Genomic DNA, 26085 nt, shown 5'->3' on the forward strand with positions numbered 1-26085 from the left:
GCTGACCGACCTATGCTTACTATTTATATAAACGGAATACCATTTGAAGGATTGGTAGACACGGGTGCAGATCGTACAGTTATTAGAGGTGCCAATTGGCCCGGTCACTGGCCAAAGATTAAAGCAGACACCTATATGTCTGGGGTGGGAGGATCAATAGCAGCAGAAGTTAGTGCTAGGCCTTTGAGATGGGTATTTGAAGGAGAAACAGGAGCTTTTACTCCTTTTGTGGTTGAAAAAATCCCCATCAATCTGTGGGGAAGAGACATTTTACAGCAGATAGGATTACAAATAAGCACTTCGGCTTTTTAGGCAGGGCTGCTGTTGAAGGCCTACCTGCACTTTCACCAGTTCCTATTCAGTGGAAGACTTATTCACCAGTGTGGGTAGAACAGTGGCCCTTAAGAAGTGATAAAATTCAGGCCTTATTAGACATAGTGCAAGAACAACTTGACCAAGGACACTTGCGGCCTTCTCTAAGTCCTTGGAATTCCCCAGTATTTGTGGTGAAAAAGAAATCTGGAAAATGGAGGATGTTAACTGATCTAAGAAGAGTAAATGAACAGATGGAAACTATGGGAACTCTTCAGCCTGGACTTCCATCTCCTACTCAGTTGCCAAGAGAATGGCCTCTATGGGTTATAGACATTAAGGATTGTTTCTATTCTATTCCTCTAGATAAGGAGGATATGAAAAGATTTGCTTTTTCAGTGCCTAGTGTTAATTTGGCCGAGCCTTATAAAAGATATGAATGGACAGTTTTGCCACAGGGAATGAAAAACAGCCCTACTATGTGCCAAATGTATGTTGCAGCTGCTCTTGCTCCAGTAAGAAAAGCCTTTCCAAAAGTAATATTGTTACATTATATGGATGATATTTTGGGATGTGCACCTGAGGAACAAATGTTAGAGGCATGTCTACAAAGGACCATGGAAACATTAAAGTACTACAAACTGCATATAGCTACAGAAAAAATTCAAAGACATGCTCCTTTTCAATATTTAGGATATGAAGTATATCCTAAGACACTCACAGTACAAAAGCTTTCTTTAAGAACAGAGAAGTTGAACACCTTAAATGACTTTCAAAAATTAATAGGAGATATCCAATGGATGCGTCCAGTGTTAGGCTTAACTACCAATCAACTACAACCTCTATATGACATTTTAAGGGGAGACAGTGCTTTAAATTCACCACACCAGCTTACAAAAGAAGCACAAAAGGCTTTGAGAGAAGTTGAACTGGCTTTATCCAATGTGGTTGAAAGAGTCACTCAAAAACCCTTGGAAATATCAGTTTTTGCTACAAAAGAGGCACCCACAGCAGTCCTTCATCAAGGAGACAGAGTGATTGAGTGGGTGAACCTCCCAGCACAACCAGAACAAAGCCTTACACCTTACCCAGTGCTTGTGGCTAGGATTTTATTAAAGGCTATTAAGAGAGTAACACAATTATCTGGAATAAGTCCTGAAAAAATATACACATTCTATACTAATGCACAAATTAATGTATGCTGTGAGACCATCCCAGAATGGCAAATTTTATTGGCCACCGCTCCAAATTTTGCACATGGATCTCCATTAAAGATTACCCGGCTACTACATAATTGGCGATGGATTTTTGAAGAAAAGGTTTCTAAGGTTCCTCTTAAAGGACCAACAATCTTTACAGATGCCTCCAAAGAAAATATTTGTGCCATATACTCTCATGATTTAACCATAAAGAGAGTAATCAGGACTCCTTTTCAATCCACTCAACAGAATGAATTATTTGCTATCATGCTAGCTCTTACTTATTACCCAGGAGACGTAAATATAATTACTGATTCAGCCTATTCAGTAGGTGTAGTACAAAGAATTGCCACAGCCCAAATAAAATTTGCAGCCTCCAATATTTATCAGCTCTTTAAGGAACTTCAAGAGCAAGTGAAAAAACATCCAGGCAAGATTTATATCTTGCATGTCCACTCACATAGTGGACTTCCAGGTCCCATTTTTGATGGAAATTCAAAGGCAGATAGCCTTCTAACCATGTTAGCCAGTAGTCCTTTATTTCAGGAAGCACAAGAATCTCATTCTAAATATCATCAGGCTGCTCGAGATTTACGTTTACAATTTGGAATCACAAGAGAGGAAGCCAGGAGCATAGTAAAAAGCTGTACAGCTTGTCTTCCTTTCCACGCTCCTACACTCCCTCCAGGGAAGAATCCTCGTAGTTTGAGACCCAATGAAATCTGGCAAATGGATGTGACCCATTATAAATCTTTTGGTCGTCTATCTTTTATTCATGTCGTGGTAGACACCTTTTCAGGATTCACATTTGCAATGCCAGCAGCAAAAGAGACAGCCCGAGTGGTCACTGAATTCCTTATACAAGCTTTTGCAATTATGGGTGTGCCACAAGCAATAAAAACAGACAATGGACCTGCATATACGTCCAAACATTTTACACACTTTTGTGCACAGTATAAGATTTTACATACCACGGGCATACCCTTTAATCCTCAAGGGCAGGCAATAGTAGAGAGAAGAAACAGAGATATTAAGACACTCCTCCAAAAACAAAAGAAAGGGGGAGCCACAGGTAGCCCTAGGGAACTTCTAAATTTAGTTCTCTATACCATTAATTTTCTAATTTTTGACAAAGATGCACTGGCTCCGGCAGACAGGTTTTATAACCCACCAGAAGGGCAGTGTCCAGTGCGAGCATCTCCACTGTCCTTAGATAATCGCCAGGTGATGTGGAGAGATCCAGAAAGTGGTGAATGGAAGGGACCAGATAGGTTAACTGCCTGGGGGAGAGGGTTTGCTTGTATTTCTTCAGCAGGAGAAGGAATCAGATGGGTGCCAACGAGTCATATTCGCCTTGTCCATCAGAGAGAGACAGAAAAAGAGAAAGACCTCAAAATAAAGGAGAAGATCTAAGAAACATCTGACACTGAAAGAGCATGGATAATAAGAAGACTGTTAAAGAACTTTAAAAACCAGCAGGAATCATTGGACTTCCTCACACAAGATGAGACTAATGGACAATGGACTTATGGACATTTATAAATTTTCAATTTATGATTATTTGATTATGTTATTTGTCATATACTTCTAGCATGTATTATGTTACTATGTTACTATGTGCTTATGTAATTTATGTAATTATGTGTAATACTTCCCATATTGATGGATTTATGTTTCAAGATCATGACTGTCCTATGTTCTAAATCAAAAGAAAGGGGGAGATGTTGGGATTACTAGGTGAGAACTCGGGTTGTCTGGATAGTGACAAGGTGAGAATTCAGGTTGGACAATTACAAGGTGAGAACTCAGGTTGACTTGATGGAAGGAGCAGGCTCATTGGCTGAGGTGGTTCTTCCCAGAAGCCCTTGCATTATCCCACGCCCATTCTCTGGGAGAATAAAAGAGAGGACTCCCAGAGATAAAAAAAAGACTCTGCATTGCATCAGGCTTGACGGGGCTCCCTGCAGGAAGGGAAGTCACTTCTCTGGACAAGAGTTAACAGCAACTGCCTGGAGACAACGGTTCGTTACAGGAAGAAGAATCTGTTGGAGAGATTTGAGTAGAAGACACAGCAGATCTCTTCCCAGAGAGTGATCCGGCAGCTTCTAGAGACGACAGCTCGTTACAAGTGTCTAAGCTCTTTTTTTTTCATCATAATTTTTAGGAAGTCCAGTAATCCTCAGATTCTCTTGCCTAGATTATTTTTCAGGTCTGTTGTTTTTCCAAGTAGATTTTTTTTTTTTTTTTGAGGCTGGGGTTAAGTGACTTGCCCAGGGTCACACAGCTAGGAAGTGTTAAGTGTCTGAGACCATATTTGAACTTGGGTCCTCCTGAATTCAAGGCTGGTGCTCTATTCACTGCGCCACCTAGCTGCCCCCCAAGTAGATATTTAACATTTTTTTCTATTTTTTTTTTTTTTGGTTTTGTTTAACTGATTCTTGATGTCTCAATGAATCATTAATTTTTATTTGTTCAGTTCTGATATTTAATGAGCTATTTTCTTCATTAGCTTTTTTTAAACTTCTTTTTTATATGCCCAATTGAGTTTTTAAATGAGTTATTTTGCTCTATGGAGTTTTTTTTCCAATTCAATATTTTTTTTATTGAGTTATTTTCATTTTTCAATTCACAAATCCTAATTTCCTGGGAGTTCTTCACCTTTTCCAATTCATATTTCAGGAAGTTGTTTTCTTTTTTCCATTTTATCAAATTTTTCTTTTAGTGAGTTATATGCCTTTTCCATACTCTCTTGCAGAGCTTCTCTTTCTTTTCCCCATTTTTCTTCTAGCTCTCTTTTAAGATCTTTTATAATTTCTTCTAGGATAGTCTTGTGTGATGGGGATCAGGGTTTTGTCTGGAGTCTGTCTGCTATTATTCTCCTCAGGGTTGAAAACCTGCTCTCTTTCTGTATAGAAGCTATCAATAGTTAGAATTCACCTGGCTTTTTTACTAATTTTTTTTAAAGCCCTTAGGGTTTGCCTTCAGGGCAGGAGGTTACCAGCTTCCTCTACAGAACAGGGATAGAGAGATGGACAGTAGCTGTCCTGCAAATGGGCTGCAAAGAGCGGCTGAGCTGCAGAGGTGCCCTGGGAAGAGCCCCCTCGGTGGAAGTGTCTCTGCCCTGGGAAGTAGGGCTGTGATGTGGAAGTTCTACTGCCCTGGGCAGAGGGCTGCCCCCAAGCTGTGCAGAATTGTAGCTGCCCTGGGCAGAGCTCCCTTGGTGTGCAGAAGTGTGGTTGCCCTGGGCAAAAGCCCTGTATTGTAGAATGCAGCTGCACAGCTGTACTGTGGTCTGTGCTGAGTCACTTCTGGTGCTGGGATGTAACCAGGTCCTGTGAAATTCTGGTGTTTTGGGGGGTACACTCTACCTTTGGCGTTTGTGTAACTTCTCTGCTGATCTACTGCTTTGCAACCAAATCAGAGCAGCCAACCCTGTGGTAGAGTCCTCCCTACAAATTCTCCACCTATGGAGACCGCACCTGTCCCCAGCTGCTCAGTGTCTTAGCCTCTGTGTTCTGCCTCCCAGCCTGTGCTGGCCTCTTCCCGCCCAATCAGGACAAACCTTTTCTGGCAATCTTCCAGATTATCTTCAGCTGGAATTTGTTGTACTCCCAATATTCGTGGATTTTATCAGTCAAGCAGTATTTCTGAGGCTGAATTTGGTAATCAGTAGTGAGGGTAGAAGAGGAGATTAGAATGCAGTGTGTGTGTCCTCTCCGCCATTTTGGCTCCACCCTGGGATTCCTAAGTTTGAGTCAGGGTCATTCTAACTCTACCCTGGTTGGTTGGTCTTACCCATATGTCAGGCTAAAATGGGTCCTGTCCCTTTTCTTTTAAAATCAGGACTTTAGCAGGGATAATTTGGGTTCCTTCTGTAGTCAAGTATATGATTAACTTAGTAATCAAATTCCTTCTGAGTAAATTTGTCCCTGGCTTGGGAATCAGAAGTAATCTGTTTGAGAAAATTGTCCCTTCATATTCAAATTCTAGTACTTCAGTGAAAGAGACAGTAAAACTTTCACCCTAAATTCCAGAGATTATAACATTATTTTGGAAGAGTCTCTGGGGTAGCTGAGTTATAGATGAGTGAGCTGCCCGAGTGTCCACCTTTTGGGGGACTATCTCTTCTTTATATGGCTCCACCCTCAAATTTATCAAAGGCTCTGATTGGGATGCTTCTATGAGCCCCTGATACTCCTAATCTTCCAGTTTCACTAGGGAGAGAATTTTCTGTTCTGGGCATTGAGACTGCTGCAGTCTTTCATAATTTATCTCTCCTTCTTGCAATTCCAGCAAATTAACACCCTCTGTCCTTTCTCCTTTTCTCTACTTCCAGTGTAGCATTTTCCATCTTCCCTGACATGGGCCCTTCCATGGTTGCCTTTGTTCCAAACCATAGACTGGGTAACACTCTGCACAGTCTGAACCATGATTTTTGCTTTTTGTCTCTGCTTCTCATCATCTGTCTTTACATAAACTTTCATAGATTCCTCTAACAAACTTTCTAAGGCTTTATGATGCCATCTTTCTATCTTCTGTATCTTTTTACTTATATCTGGCCAAGCATTGGTAACAACTTTAGTATGTCTTGTGTTGCAGGATCAGACATATTCAGACTTGAGTATTTTTCTATTTTTTAAAGTCTTTTTTAGAAAAGCCAAGGGGGGTCATCTTTCTCTTGTTTGATATTGAAGGCCTTTTTAAGGTTCTGGGGTCTTAGGGCTGCGCTTTTGATCCCTGCAGTTATTAATTCTCTTCGGTCCTGCATATGGGTTCTATGACCCTCATTGTGATGATTTTACTAGGGGTCTGGGTCCAGATATTTTTGATTAGCCAGGAACTATTCCCCTGTAGCAAGAGGATGGCTCCTTTCCCATTCTACCATAGCAGTCCTTATTATCTCCCTCTCCTCATGTGAAAAAAGGATATTCAGGATGGACATAAGTTTATTCCAAGTATAAATATTAGGGCCCAAGCATTGGTCCAGTTGTTCTGACAGTCTCCCTGGATCTTCCATTAGGCTTTTCATTTCCTTTTTAAAGTTCCTTACCCCAGTAATACTGAGGGGAACATTAACAAACCTAGTTTTCCCAGCACCCAAAGGCACCTCCCAAAGAGGGGACATCTCAGAGGGTTGCAGAGGCCCATGAGGAAGATTTCTTTGGTCCAGTAAGAGTTGTTTCAATTCCTTTCTGAGGGGACTATGGCAAGGTTCTCTCAAGGTTATTAAATGCTCTCCTTCCTCTAGAGGGGCCTGAGGAGTGGGAGCCAAAGCCATGGGAGGGGGTCTATACAGAAGAGGAAGAGTTAGGAGAGGATCCTACAAGTGGAGCTTCTGTTCCTCCTCCTTACCCCTATCCTTCTGCATCTGGAGCTGGGGCAATGCTCATAGTGCTACAGAGGAACTTTCTTCCAAATTGGAAGGCTCCTTAACATTTATATATAAATTTAACTTTTAACATATGCAATTCTTGTCCTTGGGTCAAATAGTATCTCCAAAATTGTATCCTTTTAATCACAGGGGAAATCATCCCAATTTTGTACTGTGTTTCCTAAAGGACTGTCTACTAGTATCTTAGGTTCACGTTCCAATTTATTGGAGCCCATTTTGGAATTTAGTAGGGAACTTTCTCTTTCCCTAAATCAACAATCTCAGAGAGGTCACTCCCTTCCAGCAGTAATCCAGAGCAGCTTACTAGGCTCAGTTCTTTTCAATGGATCACTGAGTCCTTAAGATTAGAAGCCATTGTTTGTCTTTCTGCATCAGAGAATCCTCACAATTGTGATCTCAGGGTCTCATTTGGCTTACTTGAAAGTTATACTCATATAATTTGACTGATCCTCTCACTAGCGAGTTGTTTTTTTTCATCTCTTAGTCTATCAGTGCTTATTTTCATTATTTATTTTCAAATTTATTTATTATTATCAGTCTCTGCTCTGATAAGTCTATCTCTTCAGGATATTACTTTCCCACAGCTGGATCTCCTCCATCAATTCCAAAGACTATCGGGGCTGCTCTCCTTATAGGCGTGGGGGTGATGAGAGTTGCCAGTGAGAGAGCACAAATCCCGGATGAGCCCCCAGAAAACAATGACCACTTACCCAAAAATAATTCACATAGATGGTTTCTCAGAGCCAGAGCAGAAAGCAATTTATTCAATTCATGTAGGTATAGGGCATCACCTCAACTAGTATAGTCTAGTGGAGGGAGGCAAAGCACAGGCAACAGAGCAGGTTTTTAATACCCTGAAACAACTTTACTACATCTTGGACCCAGCAGTCCCTGATTTAGTGTCAGGACTCACAAGGTGTCACAGGAACCCTCTCCACCCTCAGGTTAACTATAGATTACGAAGTGGTTTGTGGGAGATTAAGCAAGGGTACAAGCAAGAGTACAAGAGGAGGGGAGAGGTAGTTCCTGGAACTGTGGCCCTAAACTATAGAAATCTTTCAGGGGTCAGTTTTCTGAGAAGGCCTCACATCTTCTCCATCCCACTCAGCTCCATATTACTTGATATTTTACATAAGACCCTTCATATCTCCATTTCTAGTTAGTCTAGGGTAAAAAAAAACATTCACAGGACATTTGATTTATAAATGGTTGAGCCAATGTGCTAGTATATATATATATATATATATATATATATATATATATATATATATATAGTGAAAAAATAACTGCCAAATGGAACAAAATACTTGTATTTTATCAGTCAGTACACTCTCTTCACAGTAAAGAAGAAAACCAAATCAATTAATGAGTCCTGAATCTGAACAAGGACATTTCTATGACTGGAATACTGTAATTATATGTATATATATGATGCTCCTTTCATAGTTATCTCTCTCTCTCTCTCTCTCTCTCTCTCTCTCTCTCTCTCTCTCTCTCTCTCTCTCTATATATATATATATATATATATATATATATATATATATATATATATATATATATATATAAAATGCTCCTTTCATAGATTTATAAATTCAAAATGGGAAGGTATCTTGGAGGGCATATGAAACAATTTCTCAAAGTACTTCCTATGTATTAGGTACTGAGCTAAGTAGTAAGAATACAAAGAAAGGCAAAAGGCAGTCCCTACTCCCAGGAGTTTCAAAATCTAATAGGGGAAACAACTATGTAAAAACAAGCTATAGACAGGACAAATCAGGAATAATCAACAGAGAGAAGACACTAGAATTAAAAGGGATTGGGGAAAAGCTTCCTGAAGAAGATGGGATTTTAGGTGAAATTTAAAAGATACCAGGGAAGAAACAATACAGAGAGAAAGAAAATGAAGCCCAGGAAGACTAACTGACTTAGCCAAGTTTGTGCAAAAATTAAGCATAAGATACAGGATAGGAACTTCAGAGTTGAGAGTTTTTCCCACAATACCATTCTACAGATGAAGAATTTGTGACCAAAGAAACATGACTTACATAAGGTCATAGAGGTAGTAAATGACAGAGTCTGCTTGAAACCGTCTTTTAGTTCCCAACCTAGTTCTTTTCCATTGTACTATATTAAGGATCTATAATTTATCTATCCATTCATCTATCTTACCTATCTCTCCATCTATTATCTACCATCTATCCTTCCATCCACCTATCTACCTATAATCTATCATCTATCATCTTTCAATCATCTAGATCTCTCTATATTCAACATGACAAATTCTAATTCTTGTATTTTTTTCTCAATAGTATTTTTCTAAATACATGTAAAGATAGTTTTCAGCATTCATTTTTATATGTGTTCCAAATTTTTTCCCTTCCTTACATATTTCCCCTCTACCTAAGACAGCAAGCAATCTGAAATAGATTATGCAAAATCCATTTAAATGTATTTCCATATTTGTCATGTTGTACCAAAAAAAAAAAAAAAAAAAAAAAACAGACCAAAAGGGGAAAAAAAACATAAGAAAACAAATAGAAAAGGTGAAAATACTATGCTTTGATTCACATTGTCTCCATAATTCTGTCTCTGGACTCAGATGGTGTTTTCCATCCCAAGTCTATTGGAATTGTCTTAAATCATTGCATTGTTGAGAAGAGCCGAGTCCATCATAGTTGATCATCATAAAATCTTGTCATTACTGTGTACGATGTTCTCCTGATTTGGATCACTTAATTGAGCAACAGTTCATGTAAGTTTTCTAGGATTTTCTGTAATTTTTGTATTTTCTTTTTCCCCTTAAGTTTTATTCAGGCCTTGTTCTGTTCTGATAGTTGTTTTCCCTTCTTTTTTTTCCTTTTTTTTAAGGCTGGGGTTAAGTGACTTGCCCAGGGTCACACAGCTAGGAAGTGTTAAGTGTCTGAGATTAGATTTGAACTCAGGTCCTCCTAAGTTCAAGGCTGGTGCTCTATCCACTGCACCACCTAGCTGCCCCCCTCCCTTCATTTTTGAAGACCAATGACATTATGAGGTGGTTTTATCTTGCACATGAATTGGATTTAAATGAGGCAGAATTGTACAAAGTATCTGTTCTGGTTATTAGATATCGAGATAGTCAATTTCTAGTCCTTTAAAATATTAATAAGAGATACTTCCTTTTAATCTGCAAGAAAGTTCAGACTTAATGTCTATTCTGATATTTATTTGTAATGCAGGGGAACTTAAGTAGAAAGCAGCAGCACATACAAAAAATATCTTTAATCAATTGTAATGCTACTTATAAAGGAAGGAAAACAACTAGCAGGGTTAGTTGTGATGTGTCACTTCCATGTCTACAGTGGACAACACAACATGAGGGAGCATTCTTGCTTCATCAAAGATCCAGAGCCCTTCAGGGATTATATAGAATTTTAGATTAGGGTCAGCATGATATCAATAGAATTTCCCATTATTTTTATAAAGAGCGAGCATTTTCTAAATTGAATTATAAGGCAAAAAATGGATTCAGTTCTATTTGTGCTAATCTTCTTTTTAGAATCATGATCTATATCCAGTTCTTCAGAGCTCTGTCCTGTATCCTCTTATCTCCACATATTATCTTTCTTGATGAATTCAGTTTCCATGAGTTCAACTATTTGTATTGTTGAGAGTTTGAACTGCTCGATAGATGGGTTTGTAGATAACCAGAGAGACAAAAGAGCTACTTAAAGTTCTTGAGTAGAGATGTGACATGGTCAGACTTACTTTAAATATGTTGAATTTGATATGTATGGGGGATGTTGCTATATATCTAGCTATCTGCTATGTAACTATCTAGATGTAGAACATGACAAATTCTAATTCTAGACTTTGTTCTTTTGTTCTGATTAGGACCAATGACATCAGGAGGAGATGCTTTGACTTGTGCATGAATTGAATTTAAGTGAGATAGAATTGCACAAAGTATCAACTATTAATTTGGGGAGGCAGTGGATGAATGACTGAGATTTAGAGTAGAGAATGAGACTTCTAGGTACTATAATCTACTGTAAGAAGAGGCTTGGAGATGGAAAACATATAGATGCTTTCTTCCCTAAAACTAGCCCTTCTTGTATTCCAGGACTTTTAGTCAGGGATTCAGTCCCACTTCTTATCTATTTTCACAGCAAGAAAATTAGTGTAAGTCTTCATTACCACTTGCCTAGATTATTCTGGTAACCTTCTTACATTAAATCTTCTACTCCTTTCACCTTGAGTATTTTAACAACAATTTAATAAGACCTTCTTATGTTTAAGGCATTGTGCTAAGAGCTGAGGATAAAAAGAAAGGCAAAAAAAGCAAGAACCTGTCCTGAAGGAACTTTCAGTCTAACAGGGAAGAATCCACAAGTTATAGCATTGCCAATAGAATCTTTCTTATAAATAAATCTGGTCATGTCATTCCTCTATTCATAAATTTTCAGGGATGCTTTAATACTTTCTATGTACTTTTCTGTTTAGCATTCAAGGTTGTCCACAATGTGGCATCATTTTACTTTTTCAACATTTCAGCTCATACTGTGTTCCAATTAAACTGACGTCCCACATCCTCTGAAAATGTACAGAGATATAATGAATATTTTGAATAGTTTACCTTCAATTAAAAGTGAAAGCCCCTCTATAAAAATTCCAATGTAGTAAATATCAGAAAGAAAACAAAACTGTGAGAAATTTTTTTACAGTTTCTCAAATAAAGGTCTCATATAATTTTTAGGCAGTTTCTTTGATAAAGGTCACAAATTTAGATATGTCATTCCCCAATTGATAAATGGTCAAAAGATATGAACAGTTTTTCATGAAGAAATCAAAAGAATATGAAGTCAAACCACTATTGATTAGAGAAATAAAAATTAAAACAACTTGGAGATGTTATACCTACAAGATTGGATAAAATGACAGAAGGGGAAAGTGGCAAATATTGGAGGAGATATGGAAAAATACACTGGCTTACTGGTGGAACTATGCACTGATTCAACTATTTTGGAGAGCAATCAAGAATTATACCTAAAGAAAACTGTATATCTTTTGACCCAGATATACCATTATTAGGTCTGTCTCCCAATGTGATTAAGGAAAAAGGAAAATAACATACATTCTAATATATTTATAGCAGATCTCTTTATGGTAGCAAAGAACTGCAAAATGAGGGAATCATTGTCAATTGGGAAATAACTAAAAAAGATGGATATAATGATGACAGAATACTATTGTACTATAAGAAACAATCTCCCTCCATTTTGGAAAATCAGGATAGTTTTAAAAATGATAGTTTTAAAAAAAGTAAACTGTAAAATGGAAGTTTATAGTTTTATATGGAATATTCTTCTTTATATTGTGCTGTGTACATAGAAAATGTCCTCTTTTTTTGTCTTTTTATATTGAAGCTCAAAATTAAAAAAAATTTCAGAGTTACAAAAAAGACATTCCTGTTGAATTTTCCAAAACATTGCATGTATAAACATTCTATTTTACTCTATACCTTAAGAAAGTCTTACAAATCAATCTGGGACAGATTTTCTATCAAGATGATAGAAAAGATGAGAGTTCCCTGGAACTCTCAAATTTCTCTCCAAACAACTTTTAACTCATAAAAGAATTCTGATGCAGCAGAGTTCATAGAAACATAAGGTAAAAAAAAATTACCACCCAAGACAACTTAGATTTCTTGCAGAAAAAGGTCTGTCATACCAGGGTAAGAACAAGCCAGCAACTGGGCTTGGGGACAAGTGAATCAAATTTCTTGGACTTTTGGTCTACAGATGATAAGGGGGTTTGACAACTATTCAGAGGGAGATTTATAGGGTCTCTTTGCTGGCATTGGGTACAGGACTCTGTTGTATTTCCCATATGCAGATCCTGGTCTCAGTCCTGGGTTGTAGTCCCAGAGTGAAGAGAGGCACTAGGATAATGGAGCATAAAGTTTCAGAGAAGAAGGGACCTTCATTACAGCTCCAGAGTGGAAAAGAGTACTGTGGTTGTTCAATTCAGAGCACAGGGCAGGAAAATAGGACACACATCACTTCTTGGGTCATATTATCTTGAAGAACTAAAAATATACAGACCCCAAAACAACCTCTGAAAACAGTTGCACAAAAATGCTAAAACTTGGGAAAATGTCCTCTCCACTCTAAGAGCAGAGCCCAACTTTAACATAAGTTAAAAGTCAAGAAATAAGTTGGGAAAATGAGCAAACAAAAACAAAAACCTGACCATAAAAACTTACTATGGTAACAGGGAAGAACAAAACAAACTCAGAAGATGACAATAATGTCAGACCTGCTATTATACCCAAAGTCTCAAAGAAAAATGCGAATTGGTTTCAGACCAAAACAGCAAATCATGAAATAGCTAAAAAAAATTTTTTTTAAATTAAGATAGAGGGAAAACTGGGAAAATAAATGAAAGTGTCAAAAAAGAAAATTATGAAAATAGAGTCAACCTCTTGGTAAAAGAGGCACAAAAAAACTGAAGAAAATAACATCTTAAATTCAGAATAGGGGGCAGCTAGGTGGCGCAGTGGATAGAGCACCAGCCTTGAATTCATGAGGACCCGAGTTCAAATCTGGTCTCAGACACTTAATACTTCCTAGCTGTGTGACCCTGGGCAAGTCACTTAACCCCAGCCTCAGAAAAATGAAAAAAAAAAAACACAGACTAGGTCAAATGGTAAAAGGAACAAAAATCCATTCAAGAGAATTCCTTAAAAAGCAGTACTGGCAACATCAAAATAAATAAATAAAAATAAAAGATACACAAAAATTCACTGAAGAAAAGAATCTCTTTAAAAAGTAGAGTCAGTCAAATGGAAAAGGAGATACAAAATTTTGTTCACTGAAGAAAATAATTCCTTAAAAATTAGAATTGGGACAAAAGAAGTTAATGACTCCATGAGACAGCAAGAAACAATAAAACAAATTCAAAAGAATAGGAAAAAAAAAAGTGAAATCATTCACTGGAAAAACAACTCATCTGGAAAATAGACCTAGGAGAGAATTTAAAAATTATTAGACTATCTGAAAGCATGATTTAAAAAAGCCTAGAAATTATCTTTGAAGAAATTATCATGGAAAACTGCCCTGACATTCTAGAAATATGGAATAAAATAGAAATTGAAGAATTCATCTATCACCTCCTAAAAAAAGACCCTCAAATTAAAAATCCCAGGATAATAGCCAAATTCCAGAGATCCCAGGTCAAGAAGAAAATATTGTGACCAATCAGAAAGAAACAATTCAAACATCATGGAGCCACAGTCAGGATAACACAAGTTAGCAGGATATATATATATATATATATATATATATGTATATATATATATATATATATATATATATATATATATATATATATATATATATACATATATATATATATGTATATGTATATATATGTATATATATGTATATATATATACATGTATATATATACATGTATATATATACAATTAAAGCTTTTTATTTTCAAAACATAGGTATGGATAATTTTTCAACATTGACCCTTGTAAAACCTTGTGTTACAAATTTTCCTTTTTCCCATCACCCCCTTCCCTATATGGCAAGTAATCCAATATATGTTAAACATGTTAAAATATGTTAAATCCAATATATGCATACATGTTTATACAATTATCTTGCTGCACAAGAAAAATCAGATAAAAAAAGAAAAAAATGAAAAAACAAAATGCAAACAAATAACAAAAAGAGTGAAAATGTTGTGATCTACACTCAGTTCCCACAGTTTACTCTCTAGGTGTAAATGGCTCTCTTCATCACAAGATCATTGGAACTGACCTCAATCAACTCATTGCTAAAAAGAGCCACATCCATCAGAATTGATCATCATATACTTTTGTTGTTGCCATGTACAATGATCTCCTGGTTCTGCTCATTTCACTTAGCTTCAGTTCATGCAAGTCTCTACAGGCCTCTCTGAAATCATCACAATGATTATTTCTTATAGAACAATAATATTCCATAAGATTCAGCCATTCTCCAACTGATGGGCAGCTTCTCAGTTTTTAGTTTCTTACCACTACAAAAAGGGCTGCCACAAACTTTCCTTCTTTTAAGAACTCTTTGGGATATAAACCCAATAGAAACAATGTTGGATCAAAGGGTATATACAGTTTGATAACTTTGTGAGCATAGTTCCAAATTGCTCCCCATAATGGTTAGATCAGTTCACAACTCCACCAACAATGTATTAGTATCCCAGTTTTCCCATATTCCCTCCAATATTCACCATTATCTTTTCCTTTCATTTTAGCCAATATGAGAGGTGTGTAGTGATACCTCCCAGTTGTCTTAATTTGCATTTCTCTGATCAACAGTAATTTAGAGCACCTTTTAATATGACTAGAAATAGTTTAAATTTCATCTCAAAATTGTCTGTTCATATCCTTTGACCATTTATCAATTAGAGAATGGCTTGAATTTTTATAAATTTTAGCCAATTCTCTATATATTTTAGAAACGAGGCCTTTATCAGAACCTTTGAATGTAAAAATGTTTGCCCAGTTTATTGCTTCCTTTCTAATTTTGTTTGCATTGGTTTTGTTTGTACGAAAACTTAACATAATCAAAATTATCTATTTGGCATTAAATAATGAGCTCCACTTCTTCTTTGGTCACAAATTTCTTCCTTCTCCACAGATCTGAGAGGTAAACTATGCTATGTTCTTCTAATTTATCTCATTCTTTATGACTAAATCATGGACCCATTTCAACCTTATCTTGGTATACGCTGTTAGGTGTGGGTCTATGCCTACTTTCTGCCATACTAGTTTCCTATTTTCCCAGCAGTTTTTGTCAAATAGTGAGTTCTTATCCCAAAAGCTGGGGGTCTTTGGGTTTTTGTCAAACACTAGATTAAAGTTATTGACTATTTTGTCCTTTGAACCTAACCTATTGCACTGATCAACTAGTCTATTTCTTAGCCAATACCAAATGGTTTTGGTAACCGCTGCTTTATAATATAGTTTTAGGTCTGGTATAGCGGGGCCATCTTTATTTGCATTTTTTTCATTAATTCCCTTGAAATTCTTGACCTTTTGCTCTTCCAGATGAACTCTTTATTTTTTCTAGGTCTATAAAACAATTTCTTTGGAGTTTGATTGGTATGGCTAAGTAGATTTAGGTAGTAGTCATTTTTATATTCACTTGGCCTATGCATGAGCACTTGATATTTTTCCAATAGATTAGATCTGGCTTTGTGTGGAAAGTGTTTTGTAGTTGTGTTTATATAGTTCCTGACTTTATTTTGGCAGGTAGACTCCCATATATTTCATATTATCTACTGTCATTTTAAATGGAATTTTTCTTTGTATCTCATGCTGCTGGACTTTGCTGGTAATATATAAAAATTCTGATTTTGGTGGATTTATTTTGCATCCTGCAACTTTGCTAAAGTTGGGAATTGTTTTTACTAGTTTTTTTAGTCAATTTTCTAAGCTTTTATATCTGCAAAGAGTGATAATTTGATTTCCTCATTAGCTACTCTAATTCCTTTAATTTCTTTATCTTCTCTTATTGCCAAAGCTAACGGTGCTAATACAATATTGAATATTAATGATGACAGTGGGCAACCTTGTTCCACCCTGATCTTATTGGGAATGGTTCTAGTTTGTCCCCATTGCATATGAAGGATCAGAAAGCTTGGGAGAAAGGATTACAAAGAAGAATCACCTACACAGCAAAAATATAATCCTTTGCAGGTAAAATGTAGATATCAAATGAAATAAAGGACTTTCAAACATCCCTGATGTAAAGATCAAAGTTGTATTAAAAAATGGGACTTTTAAATGCAAGACTCAAGAGAAGCATAAAAAAGATAAACAGGAAAAAAATTATAAGAGTTTCAATGAGATTGAACAGTTTACATTTCTACATGGGAAGATGACACTTGTAACTCCTAAGAACTTTCTCATTATCAGGGCACTTAGGAGTATACCTAGAAGGCACAAAAGTAGGAGAAGGGGAAAAAAGAGAAAAGGGGAGAGAACTAATAGAAAGGAGGACATATTGGGAAAGGCTGTAACACTTTTGAGGACAGGATTAAAAAACAGAATAGGAGAAATGGGAGGGAATAGGATGGAAGGAAAAACTATTATAAATGAAAAAAAAATTTACAGCAAGTTTTTCTTCTAAAGTCCTCATTTCTCACATATATAGAAAATGGAGCCAACTTTATAAAAACAGAGTCATTCCCAATTGATATGCAGTCAAAGGATATAAACAGATAATTTTCAAAAACTTTATTCATCTAGAGTCATATAAAAATGCTCTAAATCACTACTGATTAGACAAAACACAAAACAACTCTGAGGTATCACCCCACACCTATCAGATAGGCTAATGTAACAAAAAAAAAAAAAAAAAAAAAGGAAAATAACAAAAGTTGGAGGGGATGTGAGAAAATGAAGAAACTAATGCCATCTTGGTGGAGTTGTGAACTGATTGAACCATTCTGGAGAACAATTTGGAACTATCCCCAAAAGGCTATGAAATTATACATATCCACTGACTTAGCAATACCACTACTAAGTCTGTATTGCTAAGAGATTTTTTTAAAAAAGGAAAATGACCTATATGCAAAAAAATATATATATAGCAGCTTTTAAAAAAATCTTTTGGTGGTGGTAGGTAAAGAATTTTAAATTGAAGGGATGTCCATCATTGGGGAATGACTAACCAAGTGTAGCATGTGATTAAAATGGAATACTATAAAAATGACAAGCAGCTCAGAAAAACTTGGACTTAATAGGAACTGATGCAAAGTGAAACTGTACACAAACATCAATATTTCTTGATGATCAAATGTGAATGATTTAGCTATTCTTAGCAATATTATAATTCTGAAGGCATTATGATGAAAAATGCTATCCATCTCCAGAGAATGAATTAATGGAGTCTGAATGCAGATTGAAACATACTTTTTTTGCTTTATTTTTCTTGAGTGTTGGGTTTTATTTTTCATATGATTAGCATGGAAATATGTTTTACATGACTATAAATATACCCATTGCTTGCCTTTTCAAGCAGGGGGAAGGAAAAGAAGAGATTTTAAACAAGAAATGTTAAAAATTATTTTCACATATAATTGGAAAACGTAAAATTAAACATACAAAAAAGGAAAGCCTTGTTATATATGGCTTGGGAAACCAAATTGGCACAAATAAGGGGTCAATAAAGACCTCCTCTTTACCAGGAAAGGCAGGCTATGGAATGTATACTTCAGCACAAATCATTTAATAAATTTAGACTCAAAAATATAACTGGGTTAAGGTGAATGCAGTACCTCATCATGATTCAGGTCTCAGGTGGAATGGATTACCAGGCTCACTTTAGATGAGTCAGACCTAGTTTGTTGCTTAGGTGCTGTGAACTCTCGCAAATCAAAACAGTAAGCTTTTTGAATTAGTCTATGTACCTATGCTATAAGTGAGGATAGTAGTTGGGCCTATTTTTAGGAAGAGGAAAAAGGGACTGAATTACATTTGCAAAAGGGGTTTTCAATTACTCTAAACTTCTCACTTTTCCAGACATCTTCCTCTTTCCAAAAAGATCATTTAAAAACATTAAGTTTTTTGGAGATGCTAAATAGTTTTTAAGTCAACTAAAATATTTTGTTTTTATTTAATATACATCCACAATCCCTATAGAATCAAAATGAGGGATGAAATAGATTCAGGGTGGGTTTAAGTAGACTATAACATCATATTTATAGAATGTTAAAGAAGTGACAGGCAAGATATAAGGAATTATAAAAGGCAGGCAAAAAAAAAAAAGGCACAAGTATAATACAGTTTAAGTACCACATTGGTAGAATGTTTTTTGTCTTTTGTTCTTGAATAGGACCTATGACATCCTGAGCACATCTTGGCTTGTGTATGGATTAGATTTCAGAAAGGTGGAGCTACACAAAATCATCAACTACATTCTTTCTTCCAGTCATCAGAATTCAGTGGCAAGATAAGTCAAAATGACTGGCCATTGGTAAAATGTCAGATCTAGAGGAAGGCCTCTAAATCCTTGGGCAATTACACATAATGATGTAATCCTTATGATGTCACTCTATTAAGCATTGGTGTTTTATTACCTGTTAGTTTTAAACTCAAGTGTCCTATGTAAATGTTCTATTTTCCCCATTATCTAGAAACAATCTAATCACAACACTGAGTGCTATGTCAGATTACCAATCATGATTTTGAAAAAGGAGGAAATAAATCCTGCTTGTGCTAGAAGTTGTCTCTATTCCTTCTTTCCAAGTTTTACAATGAAATGCAAACAAGGATTTCAGTAGAAAGCATGATTTTAAAAAACTCAAACAAACCATAATGGATAAAATTACTGTATAGAGATATTATTTCTGTTTTCTTATAATGAAAGTCTATTTTGTCAGTTGAAATCATACCGTTCATAATGTGTGTATGATCTGCAGCATAAGGTCTCATCCTGGGGTCCATGAACCTATACCTAAAAATTTTTCATTATTGTATTTATTTTGCAAGGCAACTGGGACTTAAAATTAAATGGCTTGCCCAAGGTCAAGTAAATGCCAAGTGTCTAAGACCAAATTTAGACTCTTGTTATCACCTAGCTGCTCCATGTATTTTCAATATAACTGATTTCTTTTGCAACCTTGTGCATTTTGAATATTAAAAATATTATTATGATGGTCCACAGGTTTCACCATACTGCTACTGCATTACATATTCTAAAGTAAATAACCAAGTATAGAAATATAATTAACCTATCAATAGCACATTGAGCACATAGTACATAACTTAAAAAAAAAAAAAAAACAAATGCTAGCTCCCTTCCTTGCCCCCTCCCTTTACCCCTTAAATTCTTATACTAGAAACTGACCATTAACTTCCCCTGTCTAATCAGTCTTCCTTGGTCTGACTTAGAAATGGGAGGAATTACTAATGGAGAAACATCTCTCATTTCTATCCTTCCATTATAATGACCTTAATTTTCTTCGTAATTCATAATACTATTAAATTTTTCCTTAATATTTTGTATCCACTTGATGGTAGTCAAGATACCATACAGAACTTAAATTTTGGATAGATACAATTTTCTGAAACCTGTTCTATTAGTTTGTACATATTACTAAGATAAACAAAAGATTTATTATTAAAGGTAAAATGTTCAAAATAACATTGACTTATGTAAACACAGATTTTTAAGCTAAAAAGATTACAGACAAATAAAAAAGCAGAGTAATTTTTATTTAATAACTTTTGATATTTAAAATACAACTTAAGTTGTTCATCCACTCGAAAAAAGGTAGAATCCTTAATGTTCAAACAGTGCTTTAAAAGTCTGACTTTTCTAAGGACCAGACAAGAAAACCCTTGTGTGTTAATAATTTCAAATAAAATTAGATAAAGTGTACACACTAAAGGGCTGCAGAGTTGGGCCCTGAGAAAGCAGCACTGTCACAGTGCACTTCTATTATGGTCAAAACAATATGTTTTGTTTTTACGATGATTTCTTTGTATTTAAAATTTCCATTTGTACAGAATATTAGTTACAAAAAGCTAATACCTAGTAATCCAGTGGTATAGAAATCACATTTCAAGTTTTTATATTTTCCTCTTTCAAAAAATAAGACATCAGGCTATCTTACATATGTGCACATGTGTTCACACATCCACCTACATACAACCTCCCTCCCCTCCCAGAAACATACATCTTTGACCTATGTATTATGACAGAAACATATTTGGTAAGTGTTTCTCAAAATAACATATGTAACTGTTAACAAATTAAGCCTAAAAGATGTTTTTCACATACATTTTGCTATTAACTACCATAGCTTTGTCTAAAAGACCCAAGTAGTTTAAAACCATGATATATTTCCTTTATTTCACCAATTAAGCATGACTACTTCTATGTGAGAAGATAACCTGTTAACATTCAAAAGATATATTTTGGAAGAACCAGATTAAGAAATTAGAAGGGCTTTATAAAAAGAAACTTTCAAAAAGCAGATCAAGTTCTGGATTAATGATGATAAGATTCACTTAGACCTTGCAAATGGAATGAAATGAGTTCTTTTTTTGTGTACAGAAACCAAAATCTGCATTTTTAAAAACACAATATGCTAAAAGGAAAAAAAAAAGGTAAGAATGAAAAATCCTTTTCATTTTAAAAGCAAAGAAACAATAATTATAATGAACTTAAAATTTAGCATGCCAGGAATATAGTAGTCTTACAGTTTTAAGGGAGAGAATATTTAAAGAAGCTAACAAAAACAATTCCACAACATCAATTACACTTCCTCAGGTCACCCTTCCCTACCAAAATAGTTATAAGAATACTTCTACATCTCAAAAGATTAAATCATTATTAGATGAAAATTGCCTTTAAAATTTCATTTCCAATCATGATTGAAAAAACTCAATGACAAATATTTCAAAACATGATTTTTCTAACAAATGAAAAATTCATCTAATAAAACTAAAAACAAGTCAAAACAATTCTCATTTACGTTTTCCTCCCCCCATTTATTTAGATTTTTATCCTCTTGAATTGATATGTCTATCATTTCAAAATCATGTGATTTTTTTCTAGGAAATGCAAAGCAAATGTTTGGAAATGCTGTTTTGAATAAAGACAAAAAATGTGCATATAAAAATGGAAGTACATATATTAAAATCCAAATCTAGAAATCAACCTATTTGCAACAAATTAGTAAAGTAGATCTTTCAAATGCAAAGAGAGTTCACCAGATTTTAAAATAATTCTTTTTAAAGTGAAAACTAATTTCAAAATATTGTTTTTCAACCTAATGAAAGCATTAAAAAACAAAACTAAAATAACTTTATAATTTTTTAAAGCACCAAATTAAGTTTTTATCTGCACTCGGGCAGCACCAGTCTGCCAGTACAGAACTATAAATACATATTCATAGTATAGAAATTGGCACAAGCATTATTTTTAAAATTGAATGTACTGACAGCAAGAGGTTAGGCTGTATTTTTAATTTTTGTTTGGCATAAACTAGTTTTAAGAAGTTTTGTTTTACTATAGTAAGGAATATATTTGATTTTATTTTCATTGATTTACTAGATTTTAGCAATATAGTTTTAAGGAAAATCTTGATGTAGCAGTTCACTTAAAAATGAACCTCCATTAACAAAATGTTTTGAAAACAATTAAAAATACTATTTGCCTAATATTTTAAAACAAAAAAATTTACTTTATTGATTTTTTATATTAAGATAGTTTGCCTCCAAATATTTCTATTTATACATAAATCTTAATATTGGTGATTATTTCACTACCCTATAACTTTAAAACTCTGATCAGTATTCCTTCCAAGTAAAAATCAAGCACTTATCTGAAAATACACATTACATTGGCATTTCCAAGTTTGTCATTATTTATTACTGATATTATGGAAACACAAACAAAACTTTTCTGGACCTTGTTAATCCTGTTTAATATCAGTTACACATAAGAATAAATATTGTTTAAATATTAAACATTAATGTTTTTCTAATTGTTGACCCAGAATAGAAATCCTTTTTTGAACATTTACAGTAATTTTCTATATCAGTGCCACAAATGAAACTTTCTCAGAAAGATGGCTACAATCAAATTGTAGAACCTGACTTCTACACAAGATGTTTATAGAAAGTGGTAAGATTTGGTGTACCTTTATATAATTTAAAATTTTAAACAGATTCAAACATTTTATATTGCACTGAATAAATGCCAGATTAAGAAGGTAAGCTGAGGGTGAGAGGTGGTATTTCCAGTTAATTTATTTTTAAAAATGTATTATTATGGAGCAGCCATCTTTGAAGTTATACCCATTAAGGAATATAATCTGAATGACTAGAATTTAAACTACTAAAAGTCTATATCCCATGATAAGATGGCAGTATGTTAATTTTTTAAAATATAAAGTTAATTTGGTATATTCAATATACACATAACTCAGCCTGAACTTTTGGCCTAAGGGTCCAACCTGAGTCAACAAAAAGCATTAAGAATTAAGGCTGACATGTGTTATCTTAAAAATTGTTTCACTTGGGCACTATAAGGGTTTAAGTCTTATGTTTTACTTTCCTTTTTAAGACTTTGTACTATGCAAGAAACTATAGGAGAAAATAGTTTCAATCTTAACAGTTAACTCTGTTTCTATATTAGAGAAGGGATTAACTCAAATACATGAAGAGTTGAATGTATGTCTTCAGAAGGAAAAGGCAATGGAAAATAGACATGGTAATATTACACAAAATTGTAGTGAAAATTGTGCAGATTTTCAGATTTATTCATTACTGTATTCTAAATTCAAGAATTTTATTTTATAAATTAAAAATACTTTAAAAGACTTAGTAGCCAAAATTTTTTCTTATTACTGTGATTCACTTTGGAAAATTTGATATGGCACAACATAAGAGATTTTAAAACAAAGTTTATGCTCAAGTAAAAATTACTTCATCGATAAAAGGCATTTCTTATGTTTTCAAAAACGTTATATCTAGCAACAAATTTAACAGCAAAAAAATTTTCCCTGATCAGTACACCCATCCAGTACTGTGATAATTTTTTAAAATGACATATTATATCTTTAATTTCCAAAGATGCAATTTGGACATTCCTATTTAATATATTAACTCTGAAAAATTTTACAAATGAAAACAAATAATGACTAATGGTAGGAGCAAAATGCCTATATTTAAAAGGCACTGTTAATCTTAATCCAAATTATAGCATTATTCTACTCCCATTTTTTAAAAAAAGGCATTTGGGAACCATTATAAAAAGATGTTTGACAAATCCCTCCCCCCCTTTTTTTTTAACAACCTCACTTGGTATTGAATCATCCAATTATTATTATATTTATAGCTAAATAGTATGTTTCAAGTGTCATGATTTTAAATATAATTTAGTAAGTAAATTATTTCCATATGTTCCAAGATTATGACATTTGCAAAAATATTTCTGTTAAATGGAATATATGTCAAGCAGCGTTTATCTATATTTCCAATGTATGTAAAACAGAAAGCACCACTCATTAAAACAAACAAAAAACACAGCTGCAGGATGATATAAACCAGGAGCCCAGTTTAGTCCATTACACATGTATCTTGGACCTTGTCTTACAATTAACACAAGCTAGCTTGCATGATTCATTTTCCTTATTTTCTTTAGCAACGGAGTAAACAACTTGACATTGAGGTGCATAATGGGATGTTCTTCTAAATGCTGCTACATTTTGACATAACAGAAAAGATATTCATAAAGCACCTGGAAAAATTGTATTCTTCCCAAAGTGAATAGTGTGCCTCAACACCTCACTTTTGCAGGGTTCCCTTCAAATCCAGGAATGCACCAATTATAGGACACTGATCCCTTTATGGCATATTGAAATGATGGGAAATCATTCCTATTATATGCTAATTTCAAATAAGGTGGAATGAAAACAATATAGGAGAGAAATAGAGGTCAAATAAAATGGAAAAAAAAAAAAACAAAAAAAGCTAGAGCACACAAAATATAATTGTGGCTATCATGATTTATCCCACTAAACATTATACCTGTTCTAACTATAGACAAGAGACACTCTTTGTAATAAGGTCCTTTGGGAAGCTAAAAAACAAGCAACTATGAGAAGGTAAGAGAGAAGTAAATCAGATTAATCAAAGGAGTTGGAAAAAACCTGTGGCTAGATCCTATCAGTTGGTCTGCAAAAGATTCTGAAAAAATTCTTACTAAAATGTTTTTGTCTACCCCTCAAAAAGAGAATAAATGCTATTATTTAGAAAACTATTGTCTATTTCTTTAATTGCTGAATGCCTCTTTGGCTAGAATTTGAAAGATATACTTTTTAGTTCTAAACTCGATGTATATGCTATCATTTTTATTTGTGAGCTACTTCCCCCTACTTTTTTTTTGAACACTGTGCTACTCTGACATATTTCTGAAATGAACTTTATATAGGATATCTGCACAAGGAGTCAATGCTGGGGAATATGAATATTTTGATATTTTTTAAAAAGTCACTTTGCTATTTTTTTCCTTCCGTCTTCAAATTATTACTAACAGTTTCCAAAGACATATTCATAGCAGCTTGAAGCATGTCTTCTTCAGTCATATCGTCACCTAGTAAGGAATCAAATACAATACTTGGTTACTTCTAGATAATCAACTAAGCAACAAACTCTCTAAAAGATATGCTCTTAAGAGATGAAATTCACATTCTGTTACATGAATTTTCTTTTCATTCACTTCCTAATATCCTGATAGAAAATGAGTCAGTGTTATATCCAATTAAAGTTTGTTCAATTAATAAAGGAATACTAACATATAATCAAATCTGAATTTTGAAACTGTGTATTGCTTTACAATTTTCTCAATAGTAAAATAGGATGATTCTCCTCTCAACTACCTCTATGGAATATTATAAAAATGAATTCATTTCTGTTACAAAACTTTCAATGAAAAAGAATAAAATTTGCAAATATAAAAGACTAGATAAAAGGTAAATTTTAAAGTTACAGGTATATCTTCAAACATTTGAACATAAATTGAAAATACTATCTCAATATCTAATTTATTTTATATGTTTAATTTCTACTACTAATATTAGGAATGTTTTTGATGTTCCCTGCCTCCTAAAATCAAAGAATTACAAATTTATCCCAATCAGAAAAAAAAAAAAAAAAAGAATGTCAGTATTTTCTGCAGGATGATAAAGCAATTTAAAAAAACAAACAAGAATCCTACTCAGATGCTTCATTGTGTCATAGAAGTGAAGGCTATATATGTTGGTGAAGTGTAAGCTTTGACAATTCTCTATCAAGGTGGAAAAGTTTTAAGTATGGGTCTGGTGACAATTATTGTTAAATACCAAGACTAGTTAAATCAGGAATACTTAATCACCATTACCATTGTCACCTATAAAGAAATAAAATAAACAAAATATATACTTGTCTCTTCTTTCAATCCTCCTCCCAAAATATGACAGAGTTCTATATCTAAGTATTAAATTTAATAATTAGATTAAGATATAACTGAAAAATGTTTAACAAAATAACTAAAAATATAGTACAACAATGTTATGTGGTTTTCTGAGTCAAAATGTAGTGATCATTTTTTTTTTTGATACTAGTGATCAACATATACACATACACTAGTCTGA

General features: G+C 34.2%; 1 protein-coding gene across 6 annotated transcripts in view; it reads right to left on the reverse strand.

Moving 5' to 3' along the window:
- Nucleotides 1-20136: 20136 nt before the first annotated feature.
- The window catches only part of ATXN3 (ataxin 3), a 31669-nt gene continuing 25720 nt past the window's right edge, over nt 20137-26085 (reverse strand). For 5 of the 6 annotated variants that reach the window (XM_074289644.1, XM_074289643.1, XM_074289646.1 and 2 more), the window contains one exon: nt 20137-25046. In XM_074289644.1, coding sequence (XP_074145745.1) covers nt 25035-25046 — 12 coding nt within the window. In that variant the 3' untranslated portion in view covers nt 20137-25034. The remainder of the gene's footprint in view (nt 25047-26085) is intronic. The other variant, XR_012486432.1, reaches the window with a different exon arrangement.

This window comes from Sminthopsis crassicaudata, chromosome 2 (assembly GCF_048593235.1).
Source record: "Sminthopsis crassicaudata isolate SCR6 chromosome 2, ASM4859323v1, whole genome shotgun sequence".
Lineage (NCBI taxonomy): Eukaryota > Metazoa > Chordata > Mammalia > Dasyuromorphia > Dasyuridae > Sminthopsis > Sminthopsis crassicaudata.